Raw genomic sequence first — 27,646 nt, 5'->3', positions numbered from 1 at the left:
AGTTAAGTCTATGTTTATTTTTTGAAACAGCATTCCGAGGCAGGAGAGGCAATATACAACTACAAAAATCACGTGTATGTTCATACTAAATAAATTTAGATGCATGAATTTTCATTCATGAATTTTCTGAACCGCTTTGTCCTCATTAGGGTCGCAGGGGGTGCTGGAGCCTATCCCTGACTCGGTGGCCAGTCGATCGTAGGGCACGAGGAGACAGACAACCACGCATACACTCATACATAGGGACAATTTAGTGTGTCCAATCAGCCTACCATGCATATTTTTGGAAATGTGGGAGGAAACCAGAGTACCTGGAGGAAACCCACACACAGGCTCAGGGAGAACATGCAAACTCCACGCAGATGGATATGACCTGGATTTGAACCCCGGATCCCAGAGCTGTGAGACCGATTCGCTAACTACTCGCTCCATCGGGCCGCCACAGAGTCAAATGTAGCAGTTGGAATCACATTGAGCTGTCGTGAGTTACCTTTTTAGGTACCTAAGTTATTTGAAATTATGCAATTTAGTTTTGCTACATTCAGTGGCTAAATTTATTTCCCTTCATTATGAAACAAACTAAACATTTTAGATTTTATGCACAAAGATAGGCCAAAGTTTGTCATCTATGTGGTTTGTAACTTTATTGCAATCTTTTTTTTAACCATATGTTATATTATTTAATGTTACATCTATAGTATATTTATATTAAGAAGTGTGTATACCAGGGGTGTCAGACTCGGGTTGGTTCGCGGGCCGCGTTAACGTCAACTCGATTTCATGTGGGCCGGACCATTTTAGATATAATATTTATATATATATTTTTATAAATGGATTAAAAGAACTGGATTAAAATCCCTGAATATTCAGTTTTTTAAAGATCTAAAACAATGTTTATTTTACCTTTTTTATATACTTTTAGATTTTACAAAATGATTTTTGAACTAAAAACACAGAAAAAATGATTAAAAAATTACAATTATTGATTTAAAAGAGAGAAAATCAGGAAATGTAATATACATCTATACTCTTCCTTTTAATTTCCTAAAACAGAAAATCGGCACTCATGATTGACACAAAATGATGCGGCGGGCCAGATTTGGCCCCCGGGCCGCCACTTTGAGACATGGGGTGTATATGCTGGCTTTGTTTCAAACAAGGGAGTAGCCATTCTACCAAATAGTCGCGATGCTTTGAATTTGACTGCTTAGGCGGAAGTGCTCTTCTAGGCAAGAAAAAGAACTGGGGGAAACCTGATTAACCTGACAGGAAGAAAAAATATAACGATAATAGCCCATCTTTAAGACTACACAAGGCTACTATTCAATGCATTGTATTTTTACTTTGTGAAAAGGTCAAATATATGCAATGATGGAGTTGTGGATGTTTTCATAGGATGCTGTCACCTGTTCAGAGGAGGTGATGCTGCATGCAATGGTCAAAGTGGTCCGCTGCCCCTTGCACAGGCCTGTCACCTTCAATAAAAGGATATGGCCCCGCTCCTTCTGCTCAACAGAGCCACAATCAGTTCAAGGCGACAACACTGGAGAGACTCGTGTGAACCCCCTTAACATCCAGATGCTGTCAAGAAATCTTCACGAGCAGATATTTCGGGGTCTCGAGCCTGTGTATAGAGAAGAACATGTGGACCGAGGTGTGAGGCACTTGCAGAAGCATCAGCTGTGGGGGAAAGAAACCCCTCTTTTGCAAGAAGTGGAGCTGAAGCTTCCTAAAATGTACGGGGATAATATTGACGAGCATTTCCGGGTTTTGGCTCAAAAACAGAGCCTTCCTTACCTGGAAGCTGCGGCCGAGCTGCAACAAGCGCAAGTTCCCCCCATGCCTCAGGAGTGGACATGGCAGGTTGGCTGGACACGCTATGGGGATAACGGGGAGAGTCACAGGGTCGACTTTCCGGATGAGACGGCACTTGTGTTCGACGTGGAGGTGTGCATGGCAGAGGGACAGTGTCCAACATTGGCAGTGGCTTTGTCACCAACACACTGGTGAGAAAATTGGACAGTATGATGTGGAATGTCCTTGATCAGAAATCAGATCAGAATTGATTGGAAATTGGACCCAATCGCAACTTTTTCAGAGGAGCGGAATCGTGTAAAAAAAAAAAAAGCTTGTTTTTATTTTTTATTTTTTTTTGCTATGGCAGTTAATGAGTTAAGGTAACATTCAATCATAGGTATAATGCAAAAATGTATAAATAAACAGACTATTTTGACACTATTGAAACAAACTATGAAGTAAAAAACGTAAATGTTTAACAAATCAGAACTAAAATAGTTCAATTATTGCATTGGATGACCAAGTTTATTTATGTAAAATACATTATTTAAGGAATTTGTTTGCAAACTTATTCCTTTTTTCCCGCTACGTTATAGTCACCCTTTTCTATTATTATAATTTTGCATCAGCTCTATTCAAATTAGGTGGACAAAAGATATTTGGATATAGTACTTTTTTCTCCTACTCAATACAGTTCCTGGGTATTGGATCAGGACTTGGTATTGGCTGATTCTCCAAATCAGTTGACATTTAACACAAAAATAATAAGAAAAAAACATAAACTTTAGAGTGTAATTGGGGCGGAGCATGACTAGAGAGCAATTGTTAATTTTAATGTTATTTTTCAAATAAAATAAAAAATATACTTGAGACCTGGCTTCCAGTTGTTCACTTAAGTGGACTTTACATATTAGGTCAGTAGAGTAAAGTAGCTTGCTATATGGCAAGGGTGTCAGACTTGGGTTGGTTCGCGGGCCGCTAACGTCAACTTGATTTTACATGGGCCAGACCATTTTAGATATAATATTTAGATTTTTTTAATAAATGGATTAAAAGAACTGGATTAAAAGCCCTGAATATTCAGTTTTTTTATAGATCTAAAACAATGTTTATTTTAGCTTTTTTAAATATATTTTTAGATTTTACAAAAGGATTTTTGAACTAAAAACACAGAAAAATGGATTTAAAAATTACAATTATTGATTTAAAAGGGGGAAAATCAGGAAATGTAATATACATCTATAGTCTTCATTTTAATTTGATACTAAAACAGAAAGTCGGCACTCACGATTTACTTTCCCGGGCCACACAAAATAATGCAACGGGCCAGATTTGGCCCCCGGGCCGCCACTTTGACACATGTGCTCTATGGCCTACATCAGTGGTCCTCAACCTTTTCTCACTGTGGACCGGTAAAGCTCTTTCAATTTTCTAGCGGACCGGCTAATGGGGAGGGCGACAACTTAAGCCAAAATTGTGTGGGGGTGGGGTCGGTGCATGAACGGCAAAAAATAAATAAAACAAGTCCCAAGCATAATAGTAAATAGACCACTGGTCTACATGACCTATAATGTAATGTGCACGTATATAGTCATCAGGTCTTTATAAACTTAAGTTTTTTTTAAATTACCAGTTAGTTAGTACGTTTCCTGTGAGGGGTTGAGCCAAAAATACCACTGGGATGCTCTGCTAGTTTCATGTCATAATAGTTTGTTTTGTGTCCATTGCAAGGTACTCTTGGTGCAGCAAACGTCTGATTGAAGAGCGCTACTCCTGGTCAAACCACCACATCCTGTCTGACCTCATCCCACTGGAGACACCGTTGAACTCTGTCCGCCCACCGGGGGGACAGTGGAAGGAACGTCTGGTTGTGGGCCACAATGTCAGTTTTGACAGATCTTACATTAAGGAGCAATATTTGCTCAAGGTATGTCTTTTGTGGCTTTTTGGTGAAATAAATAAAATACATTTTGACACGAGTTATCTACTTCGGTCTTTACATTTGTTCCCTACACTTTTTCCCCACAAGGGATCTAAGGTGCGATTCATGGACACAATGAGTCTTCACATGGCTATCTCGGGCCTGACTGGCTTCCAACGTACACTATGGATGGCCAATAAACTGGGAAAGAAGATGGGCCTCCAGGAAGTCAGCCAGCACATGAAAAAAGTAAAACAGAAAAAAGATGGTCCGAAGGTTTGTGAGCTTTGACATTTCTGTTTTAGGGTTGTTTGTTCTTTTTCATAACCAATTTCTAACATTTAAATGCTTTGTGTTTAGCTTGGCTTTTGGGATTGGGTGAACATTAGCAGTCTCAACAATTTAGCTGATGTCCATGCCTTATATGTGGGAGGGCCCCCACTGCAGAAAGAGCTTAGAGAGACCTTTGTAAAGGGCACCATGATGGATGTCAGGAACCACTTCCAGGTCTGCTTGTCTTTCCCATGTAATCAATCTCTCAGTGGAGAGTAACGTTGCCTTTGCTGTCACCTACAGGAGTTAATGCGTTACTGCGCCTCAGATGTTCTGGCCACCCATGAAATATTTATAGAACAGCTACCTCTCTTCATGGAAAGGTCAGCATACTTATTTATTTCCAATTGTAGCCATTCCTGAATCGCAACAACTCATTTGTGTTTTCAAAGATGTCCCCATCCAGTCACATTTGCCGGGATGCTCGAGATGGGTGTGAGTTACCTTCCCGTCAATCATAACTGGGGGAGATATCTGGAAGATGCCCAGGACGTTTACGAAGAGCTCCAGAGAGAGATGAAGAAATCTCTCATGACATTAGCTGATGATGCATGCCAACTTCTAGAGAATGAGAGGTGAGACAAAAAATATTAATAGCTTACTAGTACTGGATGATCCTTTACCAGATCTTGATTCTTCTACATCACATGTGTCAAAGTGGCGGCCCGGGGGCCAAATCTGGCCCGCCGCATCATTTTGTGTGGCCCGGCAAAGTAAATCATGAGTGCCGACTTTCTGTTTTAGGATCAAATTTAAATGAAGAGTATAGATGTATATTAAATTTCCTGATTTCCCCCCTTTAAATCAATAATTGTAATTTGTTTAATCAATTATTTCTGTGTTTTTAGTTCAAAAATCATTTTGTAAAATCTAAAAATATATAAAAAAGCTAAAATAAACATTGTTCTAGATCTATAAAAAACTGAATATTCAGGGCTTTTTAATCCAGTTCTTTTAATCCATTTATTAAAAAAACAACGAAATATTTTATCTAAAATGGTCCGGCCCACGTGAAATCAAGTTGACATTAAAGCGGCCCGCGAACCAACCCGAGTCTGACACCCTTGGTCTACATAGTATTTGAGATCTTAGTTTTATGTGTATTGTTTTAGAAAATGACTCATGGTATTTTACATGAAATACGTATACATGCTGAATGTCACACAGGTGCATTTCAATAAATCTGTACCGGAGAGTTGATTGATTTCACAAAAATAATTGTACACAAAGTCAAGTACATTTAAAAATGACATTTGCTATGCAAGTTCTGTATTCAAACTCATGTGTTCTTTTGGGTATTTTGTACACCATACTCATGTTAACATCATAGATATGACAATACCACCATGATATACAGTACTAAGCTTTTTTTTTTTCATTAGACTACGGAGTGGAATACAGTTTGTTTCCATGATATATACATTTCCCTTAACACATCTGGACAATATCCAATATTCGCTCCTCTTTTTTTTATTCTCACCTTTTAAGTTACATCGTTTTCCATAACGATCCCATTTTCTGCAGTTCTACACAAAAGACCTCATAACACAATGTAAACATGAGACAAAATCTTCCCATATGATGATAATGCTTCACATTACTGTTGTGTATTTTATGTATTTTCTCTTAGATACAAAGATGATCCTTGGCTTTGGGACCTTGAGTGGGACAAGCAGGAATTCAAGCTGAAAAAACTGCCAGCCAGAAAAAAGAAACAGTCAGATAAAGCAGTTGAATTCCAAACTACTGCGTCTCCACCAAAGTGGATGGAAGGTACTGTATATTATATTTTGAAAGGATAGATAACTATATTTTAACTGTTTTCTATAATCCTTATAAAGCATGATTTATGGCGGTGTGAGTGTGTGTGTGTGTGTGTGTGTATGTTAAGATTTTCTCGTTACATTTGTCCAAACCGTGCAACGTAGAGAGTTGAATTTTTTTTATGGTGGCCAGAAACAGCTGTCGGATCCTAATAGACGAGCGATTGAATTTCTTCACCTTCTCTAAGTGTGTAGACTCAATCGTTTACTTGTTAAACACCCATTTGTCAAAGGAGACTTTTTTTAAATAGCGCAACAATTGTCTTTTGGTTCTAAACAAGCAAATAACTAAACTGAATAAATCTAAATTTCCCATGTACTAACAGACACAGGTCCACCATCTGAAGACAATGCAGAGGCTCCTTGTCCTGGAAGGCTTGCTGTGGACAAACTGAAGGAAACAGTGGATCGACTTCCAAAAAGAAAGCAACACCTACCTGGACACCCTGGGTACGATCGTTACTGCTCCTAACTTTACTTTCACCTTCATTTCCAATTCTTCTTTATTGTATACTGCATTTCCAGGTGGTATCGTAAGCTATGTGAGAAGATGTCGGCAGACAGCTGGTCACCTGGTGCAAGTCTTATCAGTCTTCAGATGAGAGTGACGCCCAAACTGATGGGTCTGACGTGGGACGGATTCCCCCTGCATTATACAGAGAAACATGGTTGGGGGTATCTTGCTCCGGGACGCAAGGAGAACCTGGACTCCCAGGGGGAGAACAATGGTTCAACCCCTTGTCCTCACAGGTATTTATTGGAACAGTCTAATTCAGTAGTTCTCAAACTGAGCCAGAATAACTTGCAAAAAATATCAGGTTTTGTTTTTTAAGTGAATATCTACGCCACACACAGATACAATCTTCTTTTTTTAATTCATTATTTTCAACTGTTTCATGCATAAAATAGTTTGAAATGGGAATGTGCCCCACCTTTGCAAGTGAATTCGTTGCAAAGGCTAGGTTTGAAATTGCTCAGTCTGACGTCACACCGTGCCTTGTTATGCAAGTATCTGGCCTCTTCATTCTTCCTCTACACCACATGTGTCAAAGTGGCGGCCCGGGGGCCAAATCTGGCCCGCCGCATCATTTTGTGTGGCCCGGGAAAGTAAATCATGAGTGCCGACTTTCTGTTTTAGGATCAAATTAAAATGAAGAGTATAGATGTATATTAAATTTCCTGATTTTCCCCCTTTTAAATCAATAATTGTAATTTTTTAATAAATTTTTATCTGTGTTTTTAGTTCAAAAATCATTTAGTAAATCTAAAAATATATAAAAATAGCTAAAATAAACATTGTTTTAGATCTATAAAAAACTGAAGGGATTTTAAGGGATTTTAATCCAGTTCTTTTAATCCATTTATTTAAAAAAAATCAAAATATTATATCTAAAATGGTCCGGCCCACATGAAATCGAGTTGACGTTAACGCGGCCCACGAACCAACCCGAGTCTGACACCCCTGATGTAAACTCTTCTTCTAACCCTCTTTTGCCATTTATAGTTGTCAGATGGATGAAAATGCAGGTAAATTGCATGAAAATAGTATGTTAACCATACACAAAAAGGTGAAAAGTTCTCCAGCATGGCCTTTCCACAGGGGTCAAACATACTGTAAGGAAAGGTCACACCCTTGTGGACTCCAGGGCTTACTCCGTAACCAGACTTGCACCTGCCTTTTCATTTTAACCTCAGTTCAAAAGCCAGGAAGTGTCCCTACTACTACAATTTCCACTAGAGTGCCGACTTTCTGTTTTAGTATCAAATTAAAATGAAGACTATAGATGTATATTAAATTTCCTGATTTTCCCCTTTTTAAATCAATAATTGTAATGTTTTAATCCATTTTTCTGTGTTTTAGTTAAAAAATCATTTTGCAAATTCTAAAAATATATATAAAAAAGCTAAAATAAACATTGTTTTAGATCTATAAAAAACTGAATATTCAGGGCTTTTAATCCAGTTCTTTTAACCCATTTATAAAAAATAAAATCTAAATATTTTATCTAAAATGGTCCGACCCACGTGAACTCAAGTTAACGTTAAAGCGGCCCACGAACCAACCCGAGTCTGACACCCCTGCTCTACGCCCAATAATGTTGGGACCACTGAGCTCTCTCACCAATTACAAAAGCCGTCTGGAGTTTGCCATTCCCTGGTTCTTAAATGTGGGGCATTAAGTATACGGAATATATATCAAGCCTTATTTAATACAATATACACCTGCATTTACTGTAGCGTAGTACAAACTTTTGTCGCTTGTTTTTGTCTCTTTCTTCCTCCACGACCTCACTCCACTCGACAGAGAGATAGAGCGTAATTATAGAAATTACTGTGGGCAGAACAGCAAGGACGGGCCTGAGTCTCTGGACTGTGCATCATCTGATGAACTTATGTGGACAGACGGCGATGTTTGGGCAAAGGTAGGGACCTAAGCAGAAAATGATATCACTCCAATTTTGATTTAAATTGATTGCCTTTATTGTCATTGTACAAGTACAAAGTTTCACCATGTGCACACATAAGTAGTCATAAAAATGAAGTGAGGTAAAAAAAAAGTGACTGAAAGTGCAAGATAAAAATTTGTAGTGCAATATTTATTATATACTTGTAATTTTCTTGGGAAATACAAGTCCTGACATAACATCTAAATTGTTAGTCCAATTTATAATACTCATTATTTGGTCTTGTGGTATTTTTTTTACCAGATGGAGGAGTATGGATCACTGGAGAGACTAACAGAAGAACATGGAGACAATGCAGAGAAAAAGGGGGTAATTGTTATTGAATGCATAATGACAGTCCATTAGCACATTAAATAGCATAATATTGTTAGTTTTTACTGACTATTTTTCAGTTATTCTCTTCATCTTGTTTTCCTATACATTTTTTACAGAAGCAAAATCTTTCCCACAAATCCCAACCCATCCCAGATGAGAGTCACTGCCACTATCACGAAGGAATTGGACCCTATGACGATATAGACATACCTGGGTGTTGGTTTTTCAAGTTACCACACAAGGTAATGTGCTTTATCAGTATCTGGTATAGTGAAGCACATTCATGAGACGACGTCTGTTTCAGGACGGTCATCAAAATAACGTTGGGAGTCCCTTTTCAAAAGATTTTCTATCAAAGATGGAGGATGGTACTCTCAGAGCTGGAAGGGGCGGGACCAATGCCACACGTGCTTTAGAGATTAACAAAATGATGTCCTTCTGGAGGAATGCTCAAAAACGCATAAGGTATATTTTTCATGATTAACACATTGTTTGTCTTGTGTTTAAATCTTAAAAAATAAAATAAATGAAACACAGAGAGACAAACAATGCATTGCAGGAGAATGGGATGATTTTTTTTTTAAACAAGACTTATTCCACTTAATGCAGTTTTTAAAAGTACCATGGTAAAATTGAAAATAGTACAACATAGACAGAAGTACACTATTGATGGCAGTTGGGCTAAGGAAAAATCAGTTCCATTTTTGCAAAGATCTGTCCGATATAGAGGCATTTATTTTCAACTCTTGTCAATAGCACCATTTTGTGGGGTTGCCATCCTCTGGAAAGTGCTTGAAGATAACCTGGAAAATGTTGATAATACCTCATTTGGTGGTTCTCTCATAGCTCTCAAATGGTGGTTTGGTTGCGCAAAGGAGAGCTTCCTCGTTGCGTGAGCAGGTTGGTCTGCTACATCTGCATATTATCTCCATTAACCACAATAGGTCATAGAAAAATCAGTAATGTATGCAATAATTTGTGTGGTTTCCAAAGGCACCAAGGGTTTGATGATGAGGGGCAGTACGGCGCTATATTACCACAGGTTGTCACTGCTGGAACCGTCACGCGGAGGGCTGTGGAGCCAACATGGCTTACTGCCAGTAATGCACGTGTAAGAAACACACGTCACCACGTACAGTAGCTATCACTGGACACCAACAGTGTTTAAAACTATTTGGAATGAGTGAATAATTGTGAACAGCAATGTTTTGTGTCCTTAGAAAGACAGGGTGGGCAGTGAGTTGAAGGCGATGGTTCAAGCACCACCTGGTTACCACCTGATTGGAGCCGATGTGGACTCCCAAGAACTTTGGATCGCTGCTGTGCTAGGAGAGGCTCACTTTGCTGGTATGCATGGTGAGTTTCAACATCCTTCTCATAATTTACTATGTCGTACCACTGTCACTCTTAGTAAGACAATCGTTATCACTCGTGTTTACCACGACAGTCTTCAGGGAATCCCATTTTTTTATACCACTGTATATTTGTTCAAACATTGCTGGTTAGTTTTCTTGATGAATAAAGCAAGTGCAAATCTCATTTTTTAATCTTTTATGCAAGGTTTTAAAGTCTAGTTTGATGCCACAATAAAGACCAGCACACTAAGACTTAATGGCATGTGTGGCTAATCTTTTGGCTGACGAATGTAAATATATAATGTTTTAAAGATAACTTTGCTTGTTTAGTTTGCTGTGTTGCATCTCAATCATTTTCAGTGGTGTGACTGAAACGCGTAAAATATTGAAAGGTTTTGGAAAAGTCATAATGACATGGTCCATTTCTACCACTGATGAATGTCCAATTTAGCAACGTTTTGTTCTCTTTGCTTAGTTTTCAAGTGGCAGACACTTATTTAAGAAGCAAGTGATTTTTGCCAAAGGTGTCAAGGAAGATAGGAGGGGATTTGATTTTTCAAATTCACTAACATTTATAACATATTTGTGCTTGATTTTGTGCGCCTTTCAGAGCATCACCCAATGAAAACCTTGAAACTTAACTGTAGAAAATTTGCAATTTGCATTTTACACGGTACACAATTTCCACTGCAATCGTACTATATTATTAAATAATTTGAATTTGAAGTCCTAAGTTATGGAAGATAATATATTTTGTTCACTTTATGCCAAAAAGGGGCTTGTTGAAAAAAATCATTGGATATTTAACTTTAAAGTGGAGACTATTTCCAATTTTTTGACTAACGTTCTCCCCAAATGGAAAAATAACATGACTTTTGCGATTTAATTCCTTGCCAATTCTGTCAAATGATAACCCAGCCTCTTGTAACATGTAGACATGAGTTATTGAATTAATGATAGTTTGATGCAACATCTTTGTCTAATTCCAAGTGACCTCTGCGGTTCAGGTTGTACGGCATTCGGCTGGATGACCCTTCAAGGAAAGAAGAGCCAGGGCACCGACCTACACAGCCGCACGGCCGATGCCGTAGGCATCAGCAGGGAGCACGCCAAGGTGTTTAACTATGGCCGCATCTACGGTGCAGGACAGCCCTTCGCAGAAAGGCTGCTAATGCAGTTCAATCATCGCTTAAGTCAGACAGACGCTGGCAGTAAGGCCAAGCAGATGTATGCTTTGACGAAGGGCTTACGCAGGTACTCGCATGAAAAGGCTACCACTGTATGAGTTCATTCTTTGTGGTAGCGTGACGCACGTGCCTGTGTGTGTTTTGGGACAGATACCAACTGTCAGATGATGGCGAGTGGTTAGTCACTGAGCTGGGAATTGACGTGGAAAGGGAGGAAGACGGAAGCGTGTCGCTCCAGGAGTTACGGAAAATTAGTAGAGTGGCCTCAGAGAGGTAAGAGAAATGATGTTGAATGAATCACAATTTTGTAGAACTTGATGTTGACTGGTTTTCCTATTTTTTCCCCTGTTAAATGAATATGTTAGCACACGACGAAGGAAGTGGGATTTGGTTGCCAGACGGATGTGGTCTGGAGGGACGGAGTCGGACATGTTCAACAAACTGGAGACCATCGCGCATTCAGCTCAGCCAGCCACACCTGTATTGGGCTGCAGGATTAGCAGAGCACTGGAACCCAGTGCAGTCAAGGATGAGGTGAGCGAAGGAGTGCAGCAACACCAGATTATCAACATCAAGTTCTAATGAGTGGCGTGTATTCAAAGTCTGTACTTAGAAATATAATTTGTTTTAAAAAAACTGAAACAACATAAGACTACTAAAACTTGTTGAAATTTGGCAAGTCTATATAAAGTAAACAGTGCAATAAATTTTTGGAATACAGTATTCCCTCGATTATCACAACTTCACTACTTTGCGATTTTTTTCTGCTATTAGTTATTAAATTGTTGGTGAGTGGGTGTGTAGGAAGCATGAAATGTATTTGCATAAGGCAAGGTCAGAAGTTACACTGGTTTCAAATACGGATGTTTGCAGAACTTAAGACAGGTAACACTCATTATGACCTACAATGTTTATAAAACTGCGTGGGTCAGGGGTGTCAGACTCGGGTTGGTTCACGGGCCGCTTTAACGCCAACTTGATTTGACGTGGGCCGGACCATTTTAGATATAATATTTAGATTTTTTTTTATAAATGGATTAAAAGAACTGGATTAAAATCCCTTAATATTCAGTTTTTTATAGATCCAAAACAGTTTATCTTAGCTTTTTTTTATTTTATATATTTTTAGATTTTACAAAATGATTTTTGAACTAAAAACACAGAAAAAAATGATTAAAAAATTACAATTATTGATTTAAAAGGGGGAAAATCAGGAAATTTAATATACATCTATACTCTTCATTTTAATTTGATTCTAAAACAGAAAGTCGGCACTCATGATTTACTTTCCCGGGCCACACAAAATGGTGCGGCGGGCCAGATTTGGCCCCCGGGCCGCCACTTTGACACATGTGGGGTGGGTGGTTAACATAAGGTCACATTTGAGTAACCACGTAATGAATTTTGGTAATATTGTGGTTTGTGTTGTGGTTTACATGTCAGTTCATCACCAGTAGAGTGAACTGGGTGGTCCAGAGCTCGGCGGTGGATTACCTTCATCTGATGCTCGTAGCAATGAAGTGGCTCTTTGAGGAACACGACATCGACGGCCGCTTTTGCATTAGCATCCACGACGAGGTGCGATACCTCGTGCGGAGCGAGGACCGATATCGGGCAGCACTGGCATTGCAGGTCACCAACCTCCTTACAAGGTTTGTTAACACAGGATGGAAACCCAATTGGAAAAGGGCTTGACAGTAACCAACATGCTGCTTTTGTTACCTGCAGGAGTATGTTTGCGCACGCATTAGGCATGCAGGATCTTCCACAGTCGGTCGCTTTCTTCAGCGCAGTCGACATTGACACGTGTCTGAGAAAAGAGGTCACCATGGACTGCGTGACCCCCTCCAACCCCACGGGAGTGGAACGGAAATATGGCTTTCCTCCTGGTGAGCCTAATTGATTAATCACTAGAGTATTGAAAATTGACAACCATTCTAGAAAAGTGCAAGTCATACACTTGAGTGAGTCGCTATGACTGAATGAATTATTTTTAAAAATGACTGGAAGCATGTTTTAATTATTTATAATTTCACTAGTAGCTAGTAAAAATGAATTCTTACTACTATATTTGTTCTGGCATATATTTCTTCGATTAGATCACAGGTTGTGGAATGCGCAATGGGTTGATTGCTAATTAGATCCATCATTAAGTTGAATAGAAGTATAAATTGATCACATAACACAAATAACAGTGTATATTGTTTTTTTAGTATTAGACAATTCAGCTTTGTGTTAATAAACACAAAACATGGTGAATACAGTATTTGTTGTACATTAATAATAAACAAGATGTGCTTTCAGGTGAAGCCTTGGACATCTACCAAATAGTGGATATTACAAGAGGCTCCCTTCATAAAGCAAAATAGAACGTAGACCAGGCAAGAAGTGCCCAGAAGCTGATCTCATCAAGATGGAAAACCAATGGAGGAGCTTATTGTTTTTGCTTCTTTTGTTTGGGTTCTTGAGTCTCTTCCACGGCTTGTGACTCACCCTAAGAGAACAGAAACAAACATGGGAGGCGACCTGGATTAGATTTGATGCCAAGTGTGGGGAGTTGACATGGCACGCACCTCCACTGTGTTATCCTGTTCCTCCAGAGCTGCATCCAAAGTAGCAGCATTGATGCGGAAATCTCTTGATGTGCTCAGTTTCATGTATTGCATCAGATTTACCTTCAAAAAGAACATGTCATCAATGTATATTTTATGTATATATGTACATAAATATATATATTTTTTTACCTACGCCAACATACCTTTGATTTCTTTGAGAGAGTTATAAGATATTTCTCATACTGTTCAATGCTGAAGATCAAGTTGGGAATGGCCTTTGTTTGACGTAGAAGCTTAGCCTAACCAGAAACAAAAAAGATTCATCAAAAGTACTTTTAAAAAACATACTGTTTACAGTTTATAAAAGATTTTGTCAATTAAAACATTGATCAACAGAACATCTTTTAGATATGTCAACTTGTAGGGGGGAAAAGGGTTTTAATTTAAATTCACAACAAGTGTCAAAATATACTGTTTTTCCACAATAGAAGACACAACTAAGAGACGTAAATTTTACACACAACGCCACCTAACACAATTCCCAACTACCACCACCACTACTACTACATTAGAGTGGGTCGTATTAATATTTTCAGAATTTGCTCCAGGCCAATAGGCTGTAGTTTGGACATCCCGTGGGAATGTAGCTGTTTATGTTTAACTACAATATGCACTCAGAGTAATTGTAAAATATCCACATGTAAAGTATTCTTCAAATAGCCTACACACCCGAAAATAGGAATCATGCTGTAATTAAAAAATATCATATGGGTATTAATGGAATTGATAAGGCTCTGCCAATCAAATACATTTTATCCATTTTGAAAAAAAATGGTCCTTACAGTTGCAGCTGTGTTAACTTCATTCTTTTTCTTCTTGGGTTTATCTCCGCCACGTGACTCTCCCCCCTACAGGAGAATGTATGGAATATTTACAAATTGGATGAAGTATTAAACCATATTTGATTTGCAAACTATGGACTGAACCTCTACTTTTACCTGAACATATGTGATGAAATGATAGCATTGCGGAGTCAAATGGGTGCCAGAAAGCTTGACCTATATAGTTGGTACATTCAAAAACACATTAAACCACGACATCATTTGATGCAGAAAACGCATACCACACTACCAAGACTCACCAGCTTCTCAAAGCGAGAAGGTAACACACCACTCTGACCAGCACAAACTTGAATGTACTAAAAATGCAAACAAAATACATTTTCAAACAGAGTAAAGTACATTTAAAACTTTAGTACTTTCTGGTCAACTTTAAGTGCCTCCATTGCACTTAAAAAAGAAAAAGACAAATACGCACATATTTAACCAGCGTGGTGAGGAGGGAGTATGTCCGACTCAGTACTCTTAGCAATGTGATGGTGCTATTTCCGAGTAGCAGTGCAGTCTGAACCAACTCATTGAGGGCATTCAAGAGGGTTCCAAGCTGAAGTGTAACTGCTTTCTCAGTCGGACCTTGCTGGGCTGTAGGCTGCGTGGTCTCATCTACATTTTAGCAATATAACAACACCTCTAAGTATTTGCATTCTCCACAAAAAAAGAACATATCCACCTTTGACTCCAGGTGTCGCACTAATAAAAATCAGTAAAAAGCTCCCTACCGGGGTTTGGTTTGTCAGAGGCCATCTGGCTTTTCTTTTTGCCAATCAGCCAGTCCACTTCATCTAGCACCTTGTCTATTTGCGATAGGACCTGCAGCTAAAGTCACACATTAAAAAATGAATTGATTTTGTGAGAACAGCATCTTAAAAACTTGAATTGAAGGAACTGGCTTACTCCTGCTGTGGTTGCTGTCTTCATGTTGACAATGGCAAAGTGAGACTGCTTTTCTACCTCCACATCCTGGTAATACAAGCAACAATATAAAATTAAGGCATAGATATGCAGCATCAGCTTTTTAAACTTTAGAATAGATGACCAATGTAGAGGCCATTGTGCCTGAAATGTTAATATTACGTCATTAATCTTCTTTGGCAAATGAGATATGGTATAGCAATCAGACCTGGTCGACATACATTTCACAGTTTAACTCGATTTGCTGACATACCTCATCAATATCGCCCAAGTTGCTATGGATGTCCTGGCAGAGTTCCAGCAACAAGCTGACAGGACTCTTCCAAAGGACATGCAAGCTGAAGAGAAGTGAGAGCAGCCCCTTGCACAAAGCCGAGTCCTCTAAACACGAGATAACGTTTCAGTATGATCAAAACCAAAAACTTGCTGGCAGGGATTGACTCACCAAAGTTAGTCTCCTTGCAAATTTTCACAGTCCAGGAGCACATCTGGACAAACTTGATTTGAAAACAGATGTTAAAAGACCCAGTATTGATTTGTCCCCTAAAGATTTTACCACTGAGTACCAACCTCCTGAGATGAGGGTTTTAGTTGGAGTGAAAGCACACTCAAAATGTTGACCAATAGCTGAGCTTCTTTGCTGTTCGATTCCTCCTCTCCTCCGGTCAACTGAGCGAATAGCGCTTTCTGTTGACAAAGAGTGGGTACAATGGGTTAGGAGCTGTATGCCGACAAATATTTAGCCATATTTTCCCTATTAGTCGCATTTGAGCCTGTGACTTAGACTCAGGTGCGACTTCTATAATGATAAAATATAGAATGACATCTGGAATTTAAAACTAGCCAAAAAGAACATGAAATATAACCAACCCCGAGAGGGCTCATTATTAAGCACCCAAAAAATGTTAGTCATCTAACAGGGTTGACTACATCATAATACTTACAAATGATGATCTATTCAGTGATTTAATTTTATGAAGTTCTGTATACATTTTTACTTCATTCTTTAATTTTGCAATCTGGAAACAAGTCTGCTTACGCTGTTATTTTAAATGGAAATAGAAGCAGGGTGGAGTTGTAGTCCTGGTGGACTGGAAAGGGTACGGTCCTGAGGAGCGCAGCTGGGAGACCTTAAGCTACACAAAGTAGCTAGATCTAATTGGACAGCCTTAAATTGTCTCTGGAGCCACATGAAGGAAGAAATGTGGCCAGAGCAGACTGTTCTGGCAATTTTAGGTTTGAACTACTCTTTGTTACTGAAGTAATAGTCAATCCTGTGCTTGGTCTACTTGGTGAGAAATAGTGGACAACATACAGGACAATTTCCATTAAAATTTAAACTTTAGTCGAATGCAACTTTGTTTGACACATTTTTTGACTAGTTCAACTCATACTCCAGAGAGACCATTGATGCAGAAAATACATCAAATAAAGCTAAAAATAAAGCTATTTATGTCTAAAATGCCTTTCCTGTATCTGTATTCTCACCCTCTTTCTACTGTAACAATGAAATTTCCCGAATACGGGATGAATAAAGTAATCTAATCTGTGTGCGACAGACAGATTACCTGAAATTGACGGATGTAAGAATAAATCATTTGTTCAGCATCTTCTGGCTCCTCATCCTCCTCGGAGTTGTCTGTAACATGTAAATTATGCTTTTAAATTACAATGAGTGTATTTTGTTCATGCTTAAAAGTGATAGTCGAACCAATGCTTGAGAGAAGTTTTGTCATCTTATCAGGAAAACGTTGGTGGCAGACAGTAAATATCCCAAGAAGGCCTTCCAGGCTCAACTGTGACAGGCTCGACCGCTTTTCTTTCTTCCCAGGATCGTCCGCCACACTCAGGACGTTGGTATACCGCCACATCAGCACACTGGAAAATGTTCATAAAAGCTTTTACATGGACATTGTCATGCAAACTCTTAGATGAATGAATAGCTCATATAACCAAAGAACTCGTACCTTGTCATTTCACACAGAAAACGGAAAGTCAACTCTGAATTTTGTCCACCTGGGCCGTCTGTAATTCCAGTATCACCCAGCTGTTGGATCTTTTGCACAGCCACACAAAGTGCATAACGCACAAATTCTCCACTGGAGCGCAGCACAGTGAGCGCCTCCTCTTTGCTCTGAGACTTATCTCTGGCAGAAAAAAAAAATATAGCAATAGTCTTATTAACGCATTGGCCACCATTAACAATGGTGTACAAAACAAGCGTGCTCTAAAAGTGAACTGTTTTTACATTGGCCACATAGTAACTTTGCAATATCAAATTATTAAGTCAAACAATGACAAGGGTGACCAGATTTCTATCAATATGATCCCAGTTTGTGCCTTGGCATTTAGAAAATGCTACTTTTAGAAAATCACTATTCTCTTTATTTGCATTAGCAAGACACAAAATCCCTTCAGTGCAATAACAATGCAATATCTTAGATTGTGCAATATTTTAGAATTACCTTGCCCGGAGATGACTTTTTATTAAAAAAAAATACTGGGGAAAAACGCACTTTGTGGAGTAGCAACACCAATTTTGTTATACGCAGCTGTGTATAATGACAATAAAGGCTTTTGATTTGATTTGAAAATCACTACTTTTTTACTTGAAACTAAATTCAGCAATACATATATTATACTTACCTAAAGAGGACAGTGAGGAGAGTTGATGTAAAGCCCATTGAGAGTAAACTTCGAGGAGTCTTGTTTGCGGGCTGTCGACCCTTGCCAGATTTCTCTTTCAGGATCTCACAAAGTTTATGGTAGCGATTAAAGAGCTCCAACAGCTCCTCAAAGGCGCTTTTACTACAAGGTTTTGTACAAAGTTTTAAGACATGAATTCCTAAATAATGTGACTGAAAAAAGATGGAAGTGACAGATACCTGTAATTGGCTTTGCCAAAGGTGTACTCTATCAGGACCTCATAGAGTCCTATCACAAGCACAGCATGAATGTTGTTCTTCACACCGACATTAGATACAGTGGAGAATTCTGCTGACTTGTCCTAATAAAAGAGCACAAGGCACCATGATTGTTACAAATAACTTGGTTTGTGTCTAACATTGGTCAGATGAATGTACAATGATGAGTTTTTAATTGTATCTTAATATTTGAAAGAATTTAGTGGTCTAGTATAATTTTCCGGATGGCCATCCATGTGTGCGTACCAGTTCAAAGTCCTCCATTTCACTTTTGATCATGCGCTTTGTGATGCTCTCTAGCATTGTCTGTAGCTCTGACTGATATCCCTCGTCTTCGTTGTCGTCATCATCATCATCGCTTTCGTAAGCACTGATTTTGGCTGATCGGCGCATATTTTTAAGCCACAACAGGCAATGAACAGTACAGCACACCAGGTGGGCCTGCCAAAGAAAAGTATTTACATAGCCAAAACACTTTAAGAGTTAATGGTGTAAAAGCTTTTAATCTTTAGGGAGCATTTCCAGCAAAAGCATCCAGAAGAACATGTACCAGTGATGATTCATTCACAAAAACACATGTTATTAAAAAATGGAAATAATCGCCAAAATTGTCAAGTACCAACGGCTCCTGAAGGTAGATCTGTTCTCCATGAGCTGTGATACATGGCTGCAGTTTGACGGGGGGTAAGAGATCTTGCTCAGGTTCATAGCACTTCTTCAGCTAGGGTACAAATGGCAAATGTGTCACCAACAACAAAATCAACAGCGCATTTAAGTCATTATGAGGAGAGGGGGAAAAACAGTAAAAGTAAGCACTGCTACCTGTGAGATAAGCGTCTGCATTATGGAACTAGAAAGCTGTGAGTTGCGACGAAGAACATCATAGAAGCCCTGAACAACAGACAAAAAAAAGGTACATGTGCATCTTTATTCACGCATTAAAAAAAATCACTAAGAAAAAAAAAAAACAATTGCAATACTAATTCATCTTCTTTCAGGCTGGTCACCTTAGGTGGCAGAAAATAATTTAACAAATATCTTTTTTTTTTTTTTTAACACTTGATTCACAACCACCATTCTAAGGTGTCCAAATCTGAATCTTCATATATCACCTGCAAAATGAAAAAACAATGTGTTAAAACAAGGTTGAAAAAGTTTGCACAAACCTCATAGAGCATAAGGCGCACATCGGCCTGCTGGCCAAGACAACGACGCAGACTGCTTAAGATTTCCAGACAGAATGCTTCATTGGCAGCAGCATTATATCTAGAATGAACATCCACATGGATCTAGTTGGATTGGACGAAGACAAGTAAGCATTTTTCAGAGTTCAAGTAAAAAGTCTAGGTTGGTACAGTCTTCCCTCGATTATCGCGACTTCACTTATCGCGAATTCACTTCTTCGCGATTTTTTCTGCTATTAATAATTTTTTCAAAAATTAAAGTTCATAAAAATGTGAAAATCAACGCTGAAACTCGTAAGCGGAAGCCACTCCTCTGCCTTCTGCTTGCTACAAGGACTTAGCACTGAAGAAAGAGAGAGAAAAAATAAGGTAGTTATAATAGGGATGATCCGACTTCGCCATTTTTCGATCATCGTGGCCAAGTCTGGTCTACATTAACCACGATATTCGAGGGATTACTGTATATATATTTTTCTTTTCAGTTAAAACATCACACAAAATACTGCACGTAGTAACTACCCACCTGACTGGAGGAGACTGTCTGGGTACATTGGCTAGATGCCATACTGCCCAATACTTTAAAATTCTTGAGCAGCAACAAAAACCCAGTCACAGCTGACTTTCGTCCATCCAGTTGGCTAATGAAGAAGCAAAAAATAAATACAAATTTTAAATCACTCTCAAGCTGCCGATTTAAATGTGCAACATATAACATGATTTTTCATTACACCAGCCCGAGGGCCCCTATCCAGTCTGTTTTCCAGTCTTGTCTCCCTCCACCAACAAACCTGAATGAATTAGGTAATCACGATTTTTATCAAGCTACCTTGCTAATGAGTTGATTATTTGATTCAGGTGTATTGGTGGAGGGAGACATGGAAAACAGACTAGATAAGGGCCCTTGAGGACAGGGGTTGGACACCTTTGCACGAGCCAATCCCACTAACGTGAAAAATACGTTAAAATTGGCAACAACAACAAAAAATAGAATATGAAACAATGACCTTGAAAACATGGCTTTACGAAGAACCAGAATCAAAGCATCTTTCATGGACATGCTGACTTTCAACAGAGGCTGGAAGTCAAAACAGTGACAGAATTTAAAGATGCATCTCTCTTTACATGTGTATCTGAGTGCCTGCTGGGTTCTTCTAGTACCTGGATAGCTTTTAGCAAGCCCTGTACAGTGGCCAGTGGAAGGTATGACAGTTGGTCAAATGTCTCAGTAACCTTGGAGGATGACTCGAGCAATATCATTGGCGCAGAGGTCACAATGTCTGAAAAGAGGTCTGAGCACAGAGAAGCAATTCATAATCAAGGTACATTTAATAGACACAACATAACATTTTGAGATCCGATACATAGAGCTATCTTAAAATATCTGCTTTTAAAAAGATAATATTGTTGACGGTTTTGATTAAATTTTGGTACTGTAACAGATCAGACTGTGTAAAAATGTGGTACAGTAGTGTTTATTGCATTACTTAAAAAATGATTGACAGGGGAGGCAGTCTTTGTGACCAATCGATTCAGAACTTGCTCCAGAATCTCGACTCTGATTGCCTCGTGCATCTGACAAAAGAAAAACAAATTAAAGTAGACAATAAAATCAATCAACATATCAACAACAACAAAATGTCACCTTAAATCCCTGCAGGAGCACCTGACATCCTAGTTTACATGCCATCTGAGTAGGAGTTCGGACCACAGTGGCAGAAGCTTCTGTGGTTTTTCCAAATGGCCCAGGTTTAGGTCCAAATGTATCCATAAGGAAGAAGCCCAGCTGTACCAGACCCTGGGTCACATGATCCCACCCAAAGACACTAAATGAAAGAAAGGCGCCAAGAATATTTTTTAAAAGTTAAAAAAAAAAAGATAAAGTTCAAATGTAAAATCCTACTTACTATATATATAGTATATATATATATATATATATATATATATATATATATATATATATATATATATATATACACACATACACGTATTAATATACACGTATATATATATATAAATATATATGAGCCACATGAATGTATCATCTGTTCTTTATCTTTTAACATTGCAATTATTGTTTGATTTCTTTGTCTAAGAGGATTATAGGCCAGTTATGCGACAACAAAATAGGTTTGAGGTCATTAGACCGCAACCGATATTCATATGGAAGGCACAGGTAAATTTTAGAGGGAAAATAAAGGATTTCAAGTGTGCCTTATAGCTGATGAAACAACACCGCAATGGTTTAAATAGAAGAAAATAAGAATTCTGGAGTTTCACTGACGTTCAACCTAATTGAGATGCTGTGGCATGACCTGAAAAGAGCGATTCCCATTAAGCATCCCAGGAATATTGCTGACCTGAAACCATTTTTATACAGAAGACTGTTCCAAACGTTCTCCTGACCATTTTGTAGGTCTGTTCTGAGCTAAGGCAAATTAGGTTATTGCTGGCAAAGAAGGCTGTACTAATTAACAAAACAGGTATACTACACATACAGTACTTTTTCCACCATGCACTGTTTGACCATAAAACTAACCGATAATGTTACATATCAAATTCTGAACTCATGCAAGTGCTCACACCTGCTCCTCACTGTGTCCAGAATCATCTCAGCAACGCTACAGTGAGCGGGCAGGAGGTCCTGCAGAGCTTTGGACCCCTGCAGCAGCTGCTCATCTTTGAAGCTCTTGATGATTGCCCCCTTGAAAAGTTCAAACACCTACAAAATACAACAAATGGTGTCTGTCTATTCAAGTCAGGGGTGACAAAACTGTTCCACAAAGGGCCACATTGTTCCACAAAAGGACTCATTTCCACCAATCTGGTGTTGTTTCAGCAGAAACCTCAGTGGTTAAACTGGACCGGTTGAAAGAAAAACACCCACATTGTCCCTAAAGCACCAGTTTGGACACCCCTAATTTTTGGGTCTGAAGAAAGCAGACTATAAGGCGCATACAAGTCTTAAATTTTCTCCAAAATAGACAGGGCGCCTTATAATCCAGTGCGCTTTATATATGGACCAATACTAAAATTGTTATCACGATAAAATAAATCAGTCGATAGGGTACACCATACTCTACAGCTCTCACAACTACGGCAAGCAGCCCCTGACTCTACTATTTTCCCCGTAAAAAAGTACTGCGCAGTGACTGCTGGGATATATAGTTCTTTTGTCAATACACCCAATGGATTGTGGCCTGGACATCGACATCAACACAGCTTTACGAAGCATGGTAGGCAGCTTTGGAATAGTTACGCTAGCTACTAGCTAGCTACTATTTGCGATCAATTCGGACACAGAAAATGAGGACTTTGATGGATTTGTGGGTGATGATGACGTGAGTACATTGTAAAATGGCTAAATAAAGTACAACCGAACTCAGTTTTGCTTCCGTTGCCTTTTTAAAAACGCGTTTTTAGCGTGTATGCTTAAGCTGGTGCATGTTTTGCCATGCCTGGCTGCGTCTATAAAAACGGTGCGTCCTTTGTGTGTGTAAAATACAGAAATAGCACTCGTTACTGACACTGCGGCTAAAAATACGATGCGCCGTATAGTCGTGAAAATACGGTAAGTGCACCATGCAAGGGACACCCCGAAATAGTGGCCACCCAATCGCGAGGCACAAAGAGACAGACAATCATTCACACTTTCACTTACACTAACCACTCACCACTGGGCCACAAATCATAGATCATCATAGATTATAATAATAAAGACATAAACGGTATAGAATAGCAGCAACTGACCTGTTCCTCATAGCGCTGGATACGTGCAAGCGAGAGCAGTAGTGCAACACTGAAAGGGCAAAGGTCCCCGTAAGAAACCTGTTAAAAGGGATAGATTATGAATGTTAAATTACTTTATGTAAATATATTATTATGTAACTCTAATTTTGACAGACACATTAGATACCTTGACGTTTTTAATGAATTCCCTTCCAAGTTCATGATCGAGCCTCACAGCAAAAACAATGTGGAGTATAACAGTGCCCTCCACGTGTCTTAACTGGTCCAGTGGAATGGACTGGACTTCTAAATCAGAGTCCCTGAGAGAGGGAAGAAGCGAATTGAAAAGGAGGAATCGTTTAACATGGGCAGAGCACTCAACACCCACTGTCCATGTATTTTCTCCTCTTGCTGGTGAATATCTTGCTGCTTAAAATAAGAGATGATTCCATCCAGGACCTGTTTTTTGCAGCCCTAGATGGCAGACCAGAAAGATTTAGACTGAATGACTTGCTTGCAAAACATGCCTGTCACGCACTACTACCTTTGCAGATAACAAGAGCAACTGATAAACAAGTGGCGGGATTTCTTGCAGGTCGAGCTTTTTGAACATGCGCTGCACTTTCTCCACCACAAACCGTAACTCATCCGATGACATTGGCACATCCCTAAAATGAGTGAGACACACAGGTGAAGTGAGAGGATGATTGTGAAAAAAATGGTGCTAAAGGGAGAAAAACAAAACGGGATACCTGAACATCGTGGTCAGGTGGATAACACACCGAGAGTCCCATCTGTATAGTAAAAACAGGCTTGTCTTGACATTTGTTAGGTAGATACTATTTGGTGTTCATTACTCCTCACCAATTGGAATTAAATGTATTCTTTTTTTTTTTTTAATGCGACCCAGCTTCATGTGCTGGGGTCGATTGACCAGTAAGTCCATCATCTACAAATCCTGGAGGCTCAGAAGGGCAGAGAGCATCACAAAATACAATACACATCCCACCACTTCAACCTGGTGCCCTCTGGCAGGTGCTACAGAGCCATAACAGCCAAGATAAACAAACTCAAGGACAGTTTCTTCACAAGAGCTGTCCCCATACTCAACTCCAGTTCTCCACCTTGGACCTAATCAAGACTTATTGCTAGCCACTTTAATCACTTTGTACCACTTACCCACGTTGACTACTATTTATTGACAATGATGACTACTTATTTATTGATGATTTATTTATCATTAATATATATTGAATATCTATGTGTTTGTTTGTTTGTTAGTTGTTGAGTCCATAGACTCAGCAAGTGGTGCGCTCTCATCAACTTGGCGCTGAATGTCTCCAAAACCATGGAACTCATCTTGGACTTCAAATAGAACAAGGCCGCTCTGCTCTGCTGATTTCACTTGGATTACTTGTTAATTTATTACTTATTTATTGATTATTTATTTCTATGTTTGTTTGTTGTTATTTGTGCACATAGTGGTGAAAGTATTACATTTCATATATTTGTATAATGACAATAAAAGCATTCAATTCAATTCAATCTGCGTAGTTATCGTATTATTGTATCACCTGCTTGAACAGAGGCTGTTGATCAGTTGTTTCTTGCATTCCTCACCACTGAGTTCACCTATAGTTAAATAAGTATATTAATGAAAATATTCATTGTCTTCAATTTCATACACAATCCGTACTTACCTTTACCGTAAGACAACATTTCACAAGCTGTCATAGCAGTAAGCAGAGTAGGAAATAGCTCCAAGGACTTCCCGTTTGCTATTTTTCCCGCTTTGATTTCTTCAACAAATAGTTCTGCTAGTTTTGCGAGAGAGGATCCAACCAGTGTATGTGTCTGCACACACAACACAAACAGCACAAAAACACAAGGTTGTGAACTGTGTGATGAAAAATTATACATTCGTCAAACTAGTTGATAGGAAAGACTGTGAGAGTTCCTTTTTTGAATGATGAACAGAAGACGCATGAAGTGTTTGTACCTCCAGCATGAGTAGTCCAATGATATCAGCTGCCACTTCAGTTTGGAGGTCACCAGACTCACAGAGAGGAATGCAATGTTGATAAAGCAGCAACCGACGCTTTGATCCTTCACTTGATCCAGGGGGAGAGCCTTAAATAAAAGAGAAATTTACCGTAATTCCCACACTAAAGAGCCCACCTGACTGACTAAGTGCACAGCCCATACCTTTCAAAATATAGGGAAAAAAATCTATATATAATGTCACACCTGACTACGAGCCACGTGTTCTTATCTCAATATAGGATATTTACATAGAAAGTAATAAAGAAAGATTGAATTGATCAAAAACTCATTTGTTAAACAAATAAATCATCAGGTTGTGTACTCATTCACATGCATTTCCATGCACTCATGTTGAAAACATAAAACAAAATAAAAAATTAAAAGGCCCTAAGGAAAAGTTTGTAATTTTCATCAGAGGTGCTCATCATGAGTGAGAGACTGAATGTAAAGATAAAACCCAGGAAATCATAATGTAAGTTTTTTTTTAAGAATTTGTGAAAATTGATGTGGTTTTAGTACTTTGTAATGTAGCGTTAGTTATCAATAACAGAGGTCAAACAGTTCCTGAAGTTCTTGACCAGGTCTACACACTTTAATTTATATTTTGGCACATTCCTCTGCAGAGATCTCTACAGCTTGCCACTTGGCAACACGGGGTTTCAACTACCTCCACAGGGTTTCAATAGGGTTCAGGTCTGGAGACTGTCTAGGTCAGGAGCACTAATACTTTTTTGCTCCAAGATCTACTTTTCAATGAGCTAACCTCCCTTGATCTACTTTGTTATTAGGGGTGGCCAAAGCAGTCCTGGAGGGCCGCTGCGGGTGCAGCTTTTTGTTCCACAGACACTTAAACCAACGGGGGCTGTGCTGAAATGAGAAGCACCAGACTGCAATTCACCGATTGCACTTCTAACATACCACATTTGTGGAAAGGTGTCACACATGACTTACTGCAGGAGTGTTCAAACTTTTTTGGTCCAAGATCTACTTTTCCAAGAGTTAACCTTCCATGATCTATTTTTTTTTATAGGCCACTGACAAAGCTCAGCAAATTAGTAATGATATACCTCGCATTAGACTCTATCAACATGTATGAGAGCGGCAGGGTACGGGGGTGAAAATCCACTCTTGATTCACTGTTAAGCTTACTGCAGACATGGCAAATTCATAAGAGCCTAGCTAAGGAAACAGAGGGGAGGGATCAAATTGTTATTGTCGTGCGATCTACCAATAGTACCTTGGCGATCTACCAATAGTTCCTTGAGGATCTATCGGTAGATCGCAATCTACGTGGGCACCCCTGGTCTAGGTAATTCCAGAATTTTAATATGCTTTTAATAGAGGAATTTCTTGCTCTTACTAACTTTGTGGTTTGGATCGATATCATTCTGGTAAACTCACCCACGGTTCGAATTTAATTGAATACTTTAATTGTCATTATACAAGTATAATGGGATTTCATCTTCAATTCTCTGACCAAAGGAAAATAGTTTTACCCATAATGTTATCATTACATGCTCTCATTCATCATGTCATTAATAACGGCCAGAAAAATAACACTTTGGTTGAAGTGATGTTTTATCTTTAACTGAAGATATTTATTTGAATTGTAGCATTTATTTTCAATTGGATTAAAGTCACAAATGTACCTCAATACTAAAGGAAGCCAAAAAGTGCAGAACGACACTTTTAACCAAGATGTGATGTCCACATATTTTTAAGCACTCAAATTAATTCTAAAAATTAAAATAGTCACTGGCCCAGTAAAGGGTGAATGGTTTTAACAACATACAAAGTAGAGGTAGGCGCTTCTGAATGTACATGACATACTTTACAATAATTAAAATAGGAAAAACTTAACTCTTACCTTTGAAGAAAGCTTTAATAAATGTACCAATCGTCTTTCCTTTTAGTGCACTACTTGTAATTAGCCCAGTCATCTTTGAGGGGGAAAGAGTATATATCACATGACAGAAAAATAAAAGAAATCCCACGGCTCTTTTTATGCCAACATTAATTACCTTGACTTCGGTGAGGGAGGACAAGTATTTTTGAAGTTCCGCTGAATTTTCCCCATCCGATAAAGAAATAATTCTATCCGTTTCAGCCTTCATGGTGAATACAAATGAGAGTTAGACGGTCACATGTAAACGTAATCTTTTCCGCAAACTTAATTGCTGAAACATATTTCGCGCCAGCAGGGAGAT

General features: G+C 38.8%; 2 protein-coding genes across 2 annotated transcripts in view; one reads left to right on the top strand and one right to left on the bottom strand.

Moving 5' to 3' along the window:
* Window positions 1–14,724, top strand: part of polg (polymerase (DNA directed), gamma) — a 15,214-nt gene extending 490 nt beyond the window's left edge. The window contains exons 2-23 of the mRNA XM_077596481.1: window positions 1,396–2,006; window positions 3,529–3,724; window positions 3,827–3,994; window positions 4,079–4,225; window positions 4,295–4,374; window positions 4,444–4,626; window positions 5,682–5,824; window positions 6,201–6,324; window positions 6,400–6,624; window positions 8,180–8,297; window positions 8,583–8,648; window positions 8,771–8,896; window positions 8,959–9,119; window positions 9,501–9,554; window positions 9,648–9,765; window positions 9,875–10,010; window positions 11,017–11,263; window positions 11,347–11,469; window positions 11,562–11,730; window positions 12,640–12,848; window positions 12,925–13,085; window positions 13,501–14,724. Coding sequence (XP_077452607.1) covers window positions 1,423–2,006; window positions 3,529–3,724; window positions 3,827–3,994; window positions 4,079–4,225; window positions 4,295–4,374; window positions 4,444–4,626; window positions 5,682–5,824; window positions 6,201–6,324; window positions 6,400–6,624; window positions 8,180–8,297; window positions 8,583–8,648; window positions 8,771–8,896; window positions 8,959–9,119; window positions 9,501–9,554; window positions 9,648–9,765; window positions 9,875–10,010; window positions 11,017–11,263; window positions 11,347–11,469; window positions 11,562–11,730; window positions 12,640–12,848; window positions 12,925–13,085; window positions 13,501–13,565 — 3,603 coding nt within the window. The 5' untranslated portion in view covers window positions 1,396–1,422 and the 3' untranslated portion in view covers window positions 13,566–14,724. The remainder of the gene's footprint in view (window positions 1–1,395; window positions 2,007–3,528; window positions 3,725–3,826; window positions 3,995–4,078; window positions 4,226–4,294; window positions 4,375–4,443; window positions 4,627–5,681; window positions 5,825–6,200; window positions 6,325–6,399; window positions 6,625–8,179; window positions 8,298–8,582; window positions 8,649–8,770; window positions 8,897–8,958; window positions 9,120–9,500; window positions 9,555–9,647; window positions 9,766–9,874; window positions 10,011–11,016; window positions 11,264–11,346; window positions 11,470–11,561; window positions 11,731–12,639; window positions 12,849–12,924; window positions 13,086–13,500) is intronic.
* Window positions 13,386–27,646, bottom strand: fanci (FA complementation group I). Its single transcript, XM_077596480.1, has 37 exons — window positions 27,461–27,646; window positions 27,307–27,379; window positions 25,396–25,526; window positions 25,097–25,250; window positions 24,971–25,028; window positions 24,149–24,190; window positions 23,941–24,064; window positions 23,785–23,870; window positions 23,584–23,716; window positions 23,418–23,495; window positions 22,253–22,389; window positions 21,313–21,493; window positions 21,155–21,242; window positions 20,829–20,959; window positions 20,675–20,745; window positions 20,194–20,308; window positions 19,653–19,775; window positions 19,309–19,377; window positions 19,106–19,207; window positions 18,733–18,927; window positions 18,448–18,569; window positions 18,209–18,370; window positions 17,530–17,709; window positions 17,274–17,440; window positions 17,131–17,201; window positions 16,133–16,249; window positions 16,008–16,059; window positions 15,816–15,943; window positions 15,545–15,610; window positions 15,370–15,466; window positions 15,069–15,253; window positions 14,893–14,949; window positions 14,750–14,809; window positions 14,594–14,659; window positions 13,955–14,050; window positions 13,770–13,871; window positions 13,386–13,690 (listed from the first exon to the last, which is right to left on the bottom strand). The coding sequence occupies exons 1-37, from the start codon at window positions 27,551–27,553 to the stop codon at window positions 13,631–13,633; spliced, it is 3,972 nt and encodes a 1,323-aa protein (XP_077452606.1). The 5' UTR covers window positions 27,554–27,646; the 3' UTR covers window positions 13,386–13,630.

Source organism: Stigmatopora argus, chromosome 3 (assembly GCF_051989625.1).
Source record: "Stigmatopora argus isolate UIUO_Sarg chromosome 3, RoL_Sarg_1.0, whole genome shotgun sequence".
Lineage (NCBI taxonomy): Eukaryota > Metazoa > Chordata > Actinopteri > Syngnathiformes > Syngnathidae > Stigmatopora > Stigmatopora argus.
The sequence above is the reverse complement of the archived record's forward strand: the minus strand, read 5'-3'. Positions and strand labels throughout refer to the sequence as shown.

Coding starts and splice junctions, on each gene's coding strand:
- fanci (XM_077596480.1), bottom strand. CDS start 27,553: ATGAAGGCTGAAACGGATAGAATTATTTCTTTATCGGATGGGGAAAAT. Junction 17,202..17,273: donor AAAACTTCTCTCAAGCATTG/GTTCGACTATCA, acceptor TACATGTTACAG/ACAACTCCGAGGAGGATGAG. Junction 14,051..14,593: donor AAGTTAACACAGCTGCAACT/GTAAGGACCATT, acceptor GTTTCTGGTTAG/GCTAAGCTTCTACGTCAAAC.